Here is a 12,336-nt window from a genome sequence, read left to right as displayed (position 1 = left end):
AACTGAAAACAAAAAATCACTTTAGAGATTAACACTTTCAATTTGCAACAAAATTAGAAAAATATTTGTATCTTATTGAACTATTAGGCGCCACGGCAGCCGAGCGGTTAGAGACGAGACCTGTAAAGCTAAAATGAATTATGGTACTGGGTTCGATTCCCGGTATTAGGCCTTGGATTTTATTTGATGGTTAATAAAAGAAATTTACATTAAGGTATGTATGCTAGTCGCCTCCGTCCACGATACCTAATTGGTAGTTGGACGTAAAGCTCGCCTGAAAAAATAGACAATTACTTTACTTATTGAACTATCGCTAACGATATACAGGTGGAAAAACAATACAATTTGCTGAATTAGCGCTTTAAAGAGAAGTCTGATGTACTTCTGACTCGGAACCCTTCCAAAATAAATTTTTACAGGGAGAAATGTCAATGAAAAGTTATAGCCTGCTAAAGTTAGAATAGTATGTACATAAACCTTAACAAAAACTTACAGTTTGCAAAGTTAAGAATAACGGTTGGTTAAACGCCAAAAGGTACACAAATCAGAAAATGCCCAACATTTCATTCATATTTCTAGTATCTTTTTATTATTATTAAACATTATTTTATTTATTTATTGATTTACATTGAAAATTTAACCAAATGTATAGCCTTGGTCATAGACCGTCAGGCGAGTTGCCACTTAATACAAAAAGAAAAATAATGAGTAATTGTACAAAACTAAACAAATGTGATGTCAATTGTTACGCTACAAAACGAACATTTAATAATAGTATTTTTATAAGAGTTTTATAATTATTTATAATAGTAATTCTTTCTGAATTTATTGATTACAAAAACAAAAAACAAAAATCTAATTTTAAACACAATTCAAGAGGCATGTGAACTGAGTAAATTTGAGAGAATTTTTTTTTTTTTTTTTTTTTTTTTATTAAACTATTAACATAGTTGAGAAGTGGATAAGGCACACAACAATAATCTATGAGTGAACTACCCCGTGTACTGACATACGTATACTCGCCTTCACGATCATCAGCTGTTCTTCCGTTCAATACGCATAAATCTTTATCTTCACACATCCCCAACAGTTTATTTCCTTCTCTATTCAATATCTTGTCTTTAGATTCCCTTACAGCATGTATATTTTTAGTCTTAATGTTATCAGGTAATATTTGTAAATCAGACAGTCTGGCATTACCATCCCCAATAAGTAAACAATCATGCATTCTATTCTCAATACAAAAATTACAAATATCATTAAAATTTTGCTCCCAAAAACTACAATTTATATATACAGGCAGAAGGTAAAACAGCTGAGTGCCCACATTTACCTTTAATAAAACTTAATATTCACAAACATAACTTTTTCAGACAAATCACTCCTAACACCCATTAAAATTCCACCTATTGCTCTACCTGCTTTACCACTCTTTTATAGCCACATCCCAATACAAAACAAAACCATTAAATAAGTGCTCAAACTTAGCTATGTCCTTTTTCAAAACAGAAGCTTCACTTAATAGAAATATATCAAAACTAGTTATAAACTCAAAAAAATCAGTATTATTTTGCTTGTTACTTAATCCTTTAATATTATACGACAAAATCTTAATTAATAAAAAATTATTTACAATCGGCTAAATACTTAACGCAGATTTCATCCGACGCCGTGACCGTGATGATGTAGATAAAATAAAATAGGGCCTCGCCTAGTTGCTGTCATTTTAAATGTGGAGTACCTTCAGTTGTCATACCAGAAACACTTCCACCACTACCTGCTTCATTAGGAAGATTAAGAAAGTCAACACCTGTTATCTCAGCCAGCAATGCAAGACCATTTCCTCTTTCTTCTGTTATGAGACCATCCTCGTCATCCCACTTGAACTTAACAGTTCGATTGTTAACAGTTAATATTAGTACATCTGTACGTAATCGCAACCTGGCTCCAGGTGTAATTTGCATGATTCTTCTTCTCCAAAACAGCAGATTGTTTCTTCTATTTCGTGTCACATACGACAAATCTTGTTGTATCAAAATGTCCGTATTTTTAGCTTTATGCATACTGGACATTATAAGAAGAACGTCCTTGTAACTGGCGAACTCAACTAATACTACTCTTCTTCCGGTTCTTGAACGGCCTATAGGAAATGCCTGAACTATATTAACTTCACTCGTAAGCCCCAGCAAGCTTCCGCACAATTCATGAACCACTTTCCTGTAGTCTGTGCTCTCAGGTATACCCCTGAATATGAGATTATTTCTTTTAGATTTATTTTCTAAGTCCGCTAGTTTCTCCTTCAGCTGCTTATTCTCCGCTTTGATCACAACCAGCTCTTCTTTAACCTTTTCAAATCCAGAAATTGCATAATTAATTTTCTCATCAATCTTGATGAGGTCATCCTTAGTTGCAAGCTGTGACATCTGCTCACTCATACTCTTTAACATTAGTTTCATCTCATTCATCCAGGATGTTTGCAGATTAAGACTTGCTTCACCCATCTTGCAATCTACTTGACAGATTTTATCTACTTCAGGAGAACTCTGAGTGCGCCTTCGCTTATTTAATTTATTTTTTGGCGTCAAATATTTGTCAATACTTTCCAGACTCATTAAATGTATTAGAAATATTGCGCGTATATAATTTGAGAAATTTAAATTCAAAAAGAATTAAATTGTCAATAAGCAGAGAAAAAGCTGTTTAATAAGCCTGCAGCCAGCTTAGAAAAATAATTTAAAATAAATAGAGCCAGATGTCTTGTTTACCAACACGGTAATTGTAAAGTAATAAACAAGTTTCATAAAAAATTGGAATAAATCTTTACCAAAGTTCTAAAGATGTTTGTAAGAAATACTGATGGTATCAACAAAGTTGATCAACAGGTAAATAATTCGGTGCAAGAAAGAGAACGGATGAGATAACAACATAAAACTATATCCCCACCACTCACAAAAACAAGCACTGAACTGGCAAAATTCTCTTTACTATTAATAATTAACAAATCTTTATCTTTAAATAACTAAAAATCCCTTCGGTAGAATTTTGCAGTTTTTTGCTATATTAAACTTCTTATAGAATCCTACACTCACGTCAAAAATCACGGTTTAAAACCTCTTAGAACTATGGTTTTGTAACAAAAAAACAGACAGCACAAAAATAGATGTTCACTCTACAACAGCACAAAGACAACTCCCTATTTCTAGTATCTTATTTTTTAGAATGTATCAGATGTCACTGACCTTTTGCTGGCTTTTTTCATCCATAAATATTTTTCTATAAGAAAAATATAAGATGTATCTCATCTTCACAGTTAGAATTAAAAAAAGCGCTTCATTTTAACTCTATTCCAAATTATTCTTGTGATTTATCTTATTCTGAATAATCATCACATTCATTCGTACATTAAGAAAGAAAAGAGAAAATTGAAGTTGTTCTATTACTGCCGTGACATGAATAACAGTTTTAACAAAATTGCAGTCTTGAGTTAGTCTTACAGCAGAAAACATGAGAACAAATTACACACAGCTAATAACAAACTCCTTAACAAAAACTTAGTTTTAAAAGTTAAGTATAAGGGTTGATTAAACGCCAAAAGGAACACAAATCAGCTAGTGCCCAACATTTCATTAATACTTCTATAATCATAATTTTTAGAATGTACGTATTAGATGTCACATATCCTTATGCTGGCTGGCCTTTTATCACCCATAAATATTTTTCTGTTAGAATAATAAAAGATGTATCTCATCATCATAGTTAGTATTAAAAAGGCTTTTCATTTTAACTCTATTCCAAATTATTCTTGTGATTTATCTTTATACTGAATAATCATCACATTCATTCGCACATTAAAAAGAAAAAGAGAAAGTTAGAGTTGGTCTTTTACTGTTGTAATTTGAATTACGGAGTTAAAACGAAATTTCAGTCTTGAATTCGTCATACGTGAGCTGCAAATACAGAATACTGCATGATTGCAAATACTTCCCTTTAGTAGGTGTAAGAGCAGGATGACATTTAAATGTCACACTTTCTAAATTCTACTTTTTGCTTAATTTGATCAAAGACGGGCGAAGATTTACAGAGTTATTATAATTAACCGTTTAAAAGGGGGCTTTATTTATAAACTTATCTCTTAAGTATATACCATCGAGACCCTAAAAAACCGTATCTACTGTATCTAAAATTTCAAATTGACAGACAATTCATTCATTAATACCAGTTCGTACGTCGATAATTTGAACGATTGCAGAACTTGTAAGAACGGTTGTAAGAGCGTGATGGCACGTTAGAGTCTCGTAGTGAAGCTTTAACTGCTTCTTCGTGCTAAATTTTAGCAAAATCGGGCTAAGATTTACAGAGTTATTAGTAGGGAACGGATTCGTATGTATTTACATATTTTTTTTTAGGCAATTTACAGACGTTTTTCAACTAGAAGTATTCATACTGACACTTTTTAAGCCGTTTGAGTCTACCTTTAATTTCACATATTTCCACATATTTGGATGTTATCGCATATTTATACATATTTGATTAAAATAAATAAATATTTCTAATATTTAATCAAAACATGTACATATTTTTTCATATTTTTCATTTTGGGCATATTTTCATAATTGCGAGGTGGTTGACAGGAACTGTGAACCACAGACTGTAGGGCTGTGAATCACAGTGGGTACAATGGTTATTGTAATTTACACAGAATGCTGCTAAACAGTGACGGGCACTTGTTAGTTCTTTGAAGTTGACTGACGTTGTCTGTTCTTTCAGCTCGTTCGTTGAAGTGTCCAATTCATTTCGTTCGGTCACTTAGTGTATTCTTTTTTGGGTGAAATGCCACGAACATCGGCCTCAAACAAACAACTGGTTGCTAAATATCTTCGCGAGTTTCCAACAGAACTTTTTCGAAGTGATGGAGACATTTTGTACTGCACAGCTTGTGACAAGCGCGTTTCTTGCTCTCAACGTTCCCAAGTCACCCAACATATTGCCACCGGATCGCACATAGAGAATAAAAACAGAAAGAAAGAGAGGACGTCCTATCAAGCCTTCCTTACATCTCCATCATCAAGTAAGTCTACTCTGAGTACAGATCTGTGTCGGCCTTTGGTTAGAGCAGATATCCCTTTCCACAAACTTAAAAATCCTCATTTCAAAGGATTCTTAGAGACCTATATTGGAAAAAAATGCCTGACGAGAGCACTCTGCGGAAAAACTACCTGGAAGATATCTATAAAGACACACTAACCAAAATTCGAGAACATATCAAAGATGGACCGTTTTGGGTGTCAATTGATGAAACCACTGACGTTGAGGGCAGGTATATTGCCAATGCAGTTATTGGAAAACTTGACAGTGATGCTGATGTGGATTCAAAGCCATTCCTTTTGAACTGTGAGGTTCTCGAAAAATGCAATCATTCCACCATTTCACGATTCTTCGATGCCTCAATGCATATCCTATGGCCCAGTGGAGTTTTGAACGAAAAAGTTCTTTTGTTTCTCTCTGATGCTGCCCCCAACATGGTCAAGGTTGGGCAATCTATTCGGGTATTTTATCCTAAGATAATTCATGTAACGTATATTGCTCATGCCTTGCATCGAGTAGCAGAAACTGTCCGATCTTTGTTCAGTGACGTAGATTCCTTAATCTCCTCGGTTAAAAAAGTGTTCTTAAAAGCACCAAGTCGCATTAAAATGCTAAAAGATCTCTATCCAGACTTGTGCCTTCCACCAGAACCAATATTGACAAGATGGGGTACTTGGCTGGAAGCAGCTCAGTATTACTATGAAAACTACAATAACATCAAGAATGTCCTTTCACATCTCGAAGACGAAGCAGTAGCGATAAATACAGCCAAGTCTTTATTCGAGAAACCTAATTTAAGGAACGACCTTGCATTCATTTCTGACAATTGCGTATTTCTTGCACAAGCCATTACCCAACTTGAGTCCCAAAATGTTCGACTGACAGAAAACGTGTCCAACGTTAAAAAGTCATCGAAAAGGTGGAAGGAATACCTGGGAGTAAGGGAGATCTGATCAGATCAAAACTGTTAGAAGTACTGAGCAAGAACAAAGGGTGGAAGACTATCTGCCAGATTTCTGATATTATCAGTGGAACAGAAGTCACCTCAGAACATCGTGTACCCTTTACAACCAACGAGATAACTTCTTTCAGCAAGGCACCTATAACATCTGTAGATGTTGAACGATCTTTTAGTCGTTACAAGTCCATCTTACGCCCAGATCGTCGTCACTTTACGTTCCAACATTTGAAATTTCATATGGTTGCAAACAATTGAAGTTTTCAAAATTGAAAATTTAACACATCTTTTTATAAATAGTAAAAATGTTCTTTGTTGTATAAATCATTATAACTTGTAAAAACAAATTATTTTGTTCCTAATAAATTATAAATTGTAAAAATGTTCTTTTCTTGTATAAATAATTATAACTTGCCCCCCCCCAAAAAAAATCCATTTTCATAAAAAAAAATGTCCATTTTACTTAAATATTCCAGAAAATATTTTAAGAAAATCACATATTTTCCACATAATTGACGAAAATAAATGCATATTTTAATCAAATATTTGGCATTTTTAAATACATAAAAATCCGTTCCTTAGTTATTGGTAATAATAATTTTGAAGGGGGCCTCACATAAATGGGGCTAACTCCTCTCCTATTTGTTGTACAGCGTCGAGACCCCCAAAAGGCACATCTACATAAAATTCCGAATCGAATGACACCTCATTCATGAAAATCGGTTCACGCGTTTAGGCGCTACGTTGTTAACAAAAAAGGTAACAACAAGAACAAGAACAACAAAAAGAAGAAGTAGATTTTTTAAAAATGCCGTTTTTGCTCATTTTCGGCAACTTTTTTCTCAAAATCTATAAGATCTGGGTTGTTGCAAAAAAAATACTTTTATAAAGGTGGATTTTCTCTATATTTTAAAGAAAATTTGGGAATTTTATCTTTTATAGAAAAAGAGAAAAAAATTGTCAAAGTTGGGTGTTTTCAATGTTGCGCTTTTCCGTGCAGTTTTTGACGATCAACCCTTTTACAATTGTCCTACCGGACAGTTTTAATAAATAACTACTTGTAATAATAATATATTTCTAAATTATAATTAAATGCATTCCCTTTAATTGAATACTTGTAAAGAAATTTTATAATCAAATAATTAGTTTTGTACTTTAGCATTTATTTGCTTGTACTAAAAATCTCCTTAACAAAAACTTACAGCTTAAAATGTTAAGTATAACGGTTGATAAAACGCCAAAAGGTACCAAATCAGCGAGGACCCAACATTTCATTAATACTTCATTAATAGTTCAGTAATTCTACTTCATTAATTTTCATTAATAAGTTATTTTTTAGAATTTATTAGATGTCACAGACCCTTATGCTGGCCATTTTCGTCTACGTAATATATGTTCAAATAGCACTGTAAATTGACTGTAATATCTAGTTATTTATTATAATTAAACTATTAATTACAGATTAAAAAGAAAAACGTTATAAAAAAAAAATTATGAGGCTAAAAAATTCAAAACTTTTTTTTAAAAAAACTTACACCAACATACATCAATGATTTTGTTTATTTTATTTATTTATTTTTATTTTTAAATAAAAATCATCGGTTTAAGTTCATTTTTCGATTAAAGTAATTGTTATTTTATGATGTAGTCAAACGTTTATAATAATAGGTAATAATTATCTGGCTTTATCGCAAATAATATAGTTTTCTTCAATTACATTCTCAATCTAGGTATTCATCCCACAATGTTGAATATATGTAATATAAAGTAAATAAGATATGCATATTTTTAGGACAGCTAATTATTCCAGTATTTTACTATAAGTAAAATTAGGGGGACTAAATTAAATTACAATTGAGAAATGACTAATTGTTGTTGAATAATCTGCTTGTTATTATCTGTGTGTTATTTGTGCTCACGAATATTTCGGTAAGACGAATTCAAGACAGTAGCCTACTCTAACTTTGTCTTTTTCTACTTTAACATGCATGTACATATATGTGATTTATCATAATTACAACAAAAAAATATTATAAGTGAAGTGGCCAGCATAAGGGTCTGTGACATCTAATAAATTCTAAAAAATAACTTATTAATGAAAATTAATGCAGTAGAATTACTTAACGGTTAATTAATGAAGTATTAATGAAATGTTGGGTACTCGCTGATTTGTGTACCTTTTGGCGTTTAATCAACCCTTATACTTAACATTTTAAACTGTAAGTTTTTGTTAAGGAGATTTTTGTACCTTTTGGATAGATTTTCCTTTTTGTCTATTTTACAAAGTTACATATCTGCTTTACAGATTTTTTTAAAATTTGGAATAAGCAATTCTATCATTATAATCTGATAAGGTGTTAAGTCGGAACCGTAACTACCACTGGAGAGATCTTTTTAAAGAATGATTATAGTTGCGTTCCCCCAAACCATCCTCAATAACAATTTTTTTGAAAAAGGTTTTGAATAACATAGGAAGGTATTTGTACGTAAATAGCAAAATTAAACTGCGATTTCAGTACTTCCTTTTAAGAGGAGTAAGAAAAATAAACTACGATTGCAGTACTTCTCCCTAAAAGGCAAAGCGGCAAAGATTTTTTTAATCGAACGACAATTCATTGATTTAAATCGGTCCACTCATTGATAATTTAAACGATTGTAGTACTTCCTCTTAGTAGGTGCAAGAGCATCAGCAACGTAGAGGAGCTTTAACCACTTATTCGAGCTGAATTTTATCAAAATCGGACTAAGCGTTATAGAAATATTGGTAATAATAGTTTTAGAAAGGGCCTTATTTGGGAGGGGCGAACTCCCCTCCTTATGAGTCACGGCGTCGAGGCTTTTAATGTGCAAATCTGTACAAAATTTCGCTTCGAATGACACTTCGTTCATGAAAATCGGTTCACGTGTCGATAATTTGAAACGATTGCTATACTTCCCCTTAACAAGTGTAAGAGCTGATAGCCGCTTTAATGTTACGTACGGGAGCCCTAACCTACCAAATTTTATCAAAATCGGGCCAGGATTTACAGAGTAATTATTAATAATAATTTTGGAGGGGGCCTTACATAAAGGGGGCTAACTCCTCTCCCATTCGATGTACAGGATCGAGACCCCCAAAGAGGCACATCTACATAAAATTCCGAATCGAATGACACCTCATTCACGAAAATCGGTTCACGCGTTTAGGCGCTACGTTGTTTACAAAAAAGGTAACAAGAAGAACAACAAGAAGAAGAAGAACAAGAACATTTTTTGAAAAAGCCGTTTTTGCTCATTTTTGGCAACTTTTTTCTCGAAACCTATTAGATCTGGGTTGTTGCAATAAAATTACAGTTATAAAGGAGGGTTTGCCCTTTATTTTAAAGAAAATTTGGGAATTTTATCTTTTGTAGAAAAAGAGAAAAAAATTGTCAAAGTTGGGTGTTTTTCAACGTTACGCTTTTTCGTGCAGTTTTTGACGATCAACCCTTATACAACTGTCCTACCGGACAGTTTAAATATGCAAATATTTATTTATTTTATGATTTTAGGATGTGCAGTGTGTGGTGCGTGCACAGGGGCACCTCTCTGAACAGTTCAATACTGAGCGAGGAGTCCGACAAGGCGACGGTCTGGCATGTCTCTTATTCAATCTTGCACAGGACGGAGCAGTGCGCGGAGCAAAAATCCTGCTTGAAGGCACTGTTTTCAATAAAAGCGTACAACTACTTGCGTACGCAGATGATATAGATTTGATAGGTAGATCCCTCAGTGCAGTCAAAGAAGCATTCATAAGTTTGGAGAAAGCTGCTCGTGATATAGGACTGAGAATTAATGAAGAAAAAACAAAATATATGTGTACCGAGACTGAGCTACTTAATCAAATTACAGTAGCAGGACACACTTTTGAAGGAGTGGATAGTTTTGTGTATCTTGGAAGCCAGGTAGATCGCAACAATAACATGCAGTCCGAAATAAAAAGAAGAATTGTTGCGGCTAATAGGTGTTTTTTTGGTTTACATAAATATATGAGTAGTAGGCTCATATCACGCACTTCCAAGATAAGGATATACAAGACACTTATCCGTCCTGTGTTGACCTATGCTTCGGAATGCTGGACTCTTACCAAAAGTGATGAGCAAAGTTTGCTAAGGTTCGAAAGAAAGATTCTCAGAAGGATCTTCGGGCCTGTAAAAGAGGGAGAGTCGTGGAGACTGCGATCAAATCAGGAGCTAAGCCTACTGTATAATGAGATGGACGTAGTACGATTTATTAAGATTGGCAGGCTTAGATGGGCTGGTCATGTCGTCCGAATGGGCGGAGACGAAACCCCTAAAAAAGTGCTTGAGGCACAGCTGTTTGATAAGAGAAGAGTAGGCAGGCCTAAAATGAGATGGATAGATGGTGTGGCTAATGATGCGAGGTCCCTGCTGGGAGTAAGAAATTGGAAATTGGCAGCGCAAAATAGAGAGGACTGGCGCACAATGTTGAAGGAGGCCGAGACCCACATTGGGTTGTAGCGCCATGGAAGAAGAAGAAGAAGAAGATGAAAAAAAACTGACACAAGTTATGGGGGAATGGTAACAAGTTGGTGGGAAGAGGATGGAGACTGGAGAAATGTTGTGGGATTAAGTGATGAATAATTAAAACCCATTACCAGGGATAAAAGAAAGAAAATTGCAATAACCAGTACCTTCCAATTAAAGCAGTAAGATAAATTTTGATAACACTACTTCCTCTTAAGGGATGTAAGAGAAAACAAGCTGTTATCAAAAAAAGTTCTTCTAAAGAGAAGAAAGAAAAATTATTTGCAATTACAGTTCTGCTCTTTAAAAAGGCAAAGAGAATTTATACTGCGAATACGGCATGATTGCAATACTTCCCTTAAGTAGGTATAGGATAGCACTTAAATGTCACGCTTCTAAATTCTTCTTCTTGCATAATTTGATTAAAGAAGGACGAAGACTTACAGAGATATTATCAAAAACCGTTTAAAAGGGGGCTTTATTTACGTGGGGCAAACTCCACTCCTAAGTATATACCATCGAGACCCCAAAAAGCCATAACTACCTAAAATTTCAAATTGAAAGACGATTCATTCATTAAAATTTGTTCATACGTCGTTAATAAACGACTGCAGTACTTCCTCTAAGTAGCTGTAAGAGCATTACATAGAAAAGCTTTAACTTACGTGCTAAATTTTAAATCTGGTCAAGATTTACAGAGTTATAGTATTAATAGTTTTATGGGAGCCTTACTTGCGTGGGGCAAACTCTTCTTTTAAAGATGCACAGCGTCGAGACCTCTAAAATTCAGATATACATAAAATTTTGAACCAAATGACAGTTCATTCACGAAAATAGGTTCACTGTTCGGTAATTTTAAATGATGGCAAAACTTTCCTTTAGTTGATGTAAGAGCAGAACGTCGCTTTAATGTTGCGCAGGGCAGCCCTAACCCTTTCATCCTGCCAAATTTCTTCAAAATCGGGCAAAGATTTACGGAGTTAACATATTTGTTAGTAATAATAAGTTTGGAGGTGCCTAACTTATACGGGGCTAACTCCTCTCCCATTCGATATACAGCGTCAAAAAAGGCATATCTACATAAAATGCCAAATCGAATGATGATAAAAGTTGTACGCGCCATTTTAAAAAAAATTGTTGGTTTTAGAGAGAATTAAAAAACTGATAATAGTGGCACTTCCAGTAGTTCGATTTTATTGCATACAAAAGGCTTTTGTGGGACCTATATCAATTATCAAATTTGAACTTTCTTCCATTTTTTATTTTTAAATTTCGGTATAAGACCTCTTTTGGCACCACTCTGTGGGGAACAAAACCCCCGTAATCTAATCTTAACTATAATCTAATATACCAAGAAAATGTAGTAAGTTTAACAGCTGCACAGAATTTAGGCGAGTGTTCACACGAGACAACTCAGGTCTAGCCTAATTGAGTTGACAAATTAAAAAAAATATATATATACACAGAAATATACCTGCAATTGATGTGAGTTTAGTTGCCATTACTTCACCATAAATATTATTCCCAATTTGTTCGTATCTCGCTTGAATGTCCAATTTACGTTTTTTACTATCCGTGTGTACGAGTACATATTCACCTTTACCGTTAAACGTATATTCAAGGTCGTCAAAAGTTACAAAATGTGGATCCCCAAATACAGTCGCTGTAAAGCACAGAATCAAAGTATTATTGTTATTATTATTTGAATTTCCCCGTTAATAAAGGGTGGCTTTGCCGCAACCATTATTTTATAAGCATTGTAGCACTAAGAAGCAAATTTTATTACAT

The 12,336-nt window shown here is 33.8% G+C and overlaps 1 protein-coding gene across 4 annotated transcripts in view; it reads right to left on the bottom strand.

Annotated features, from left to right (window-relative positions):
- mesh (sushi domain containing 2 mesh) overlaps positions 1-12,336 on the bottom strand; it is a 74,481-nt gene that overhangs the window by 21,415 nt on the left and 40,730 nt on the right. For all 4 annotated transcript variants that reach the window (XM_074137721.1, XM_074137722.1, XM_074137724.1 and 1 more), the window contains exon 14: positions 12,023-12,211. In XM_074137721.1, the coding sequence (XP_073993822.1) occupies positions 12,023-12,211 (189 nt within the window). The remainder of the gene's footprint in view (positions 1-12,022; positions 12,212-12,336) is intronic.

This window comes from Rhodnius prolixus, unplaced genomic scaffold (genome assembly GCF_049639745.1).
Source record: "Rhodnius prolixus isolate KJV_2025 unplaced genomic scaffold, Rpr scaffold_11, whole genome shotgun sequence".
NCBI classification, from domain to species: Eukaryota; Metazoa; Arthropoda; class Insecta; order Hemiptera; family Reduviidae; genus Rhodnius; species Rhodnius prolixus.
The sequence above is the reverse complement of the archived record's forward strand: the minus strand, read 5'-3'. Positions and strand labels throughout refer to the sequence as shown.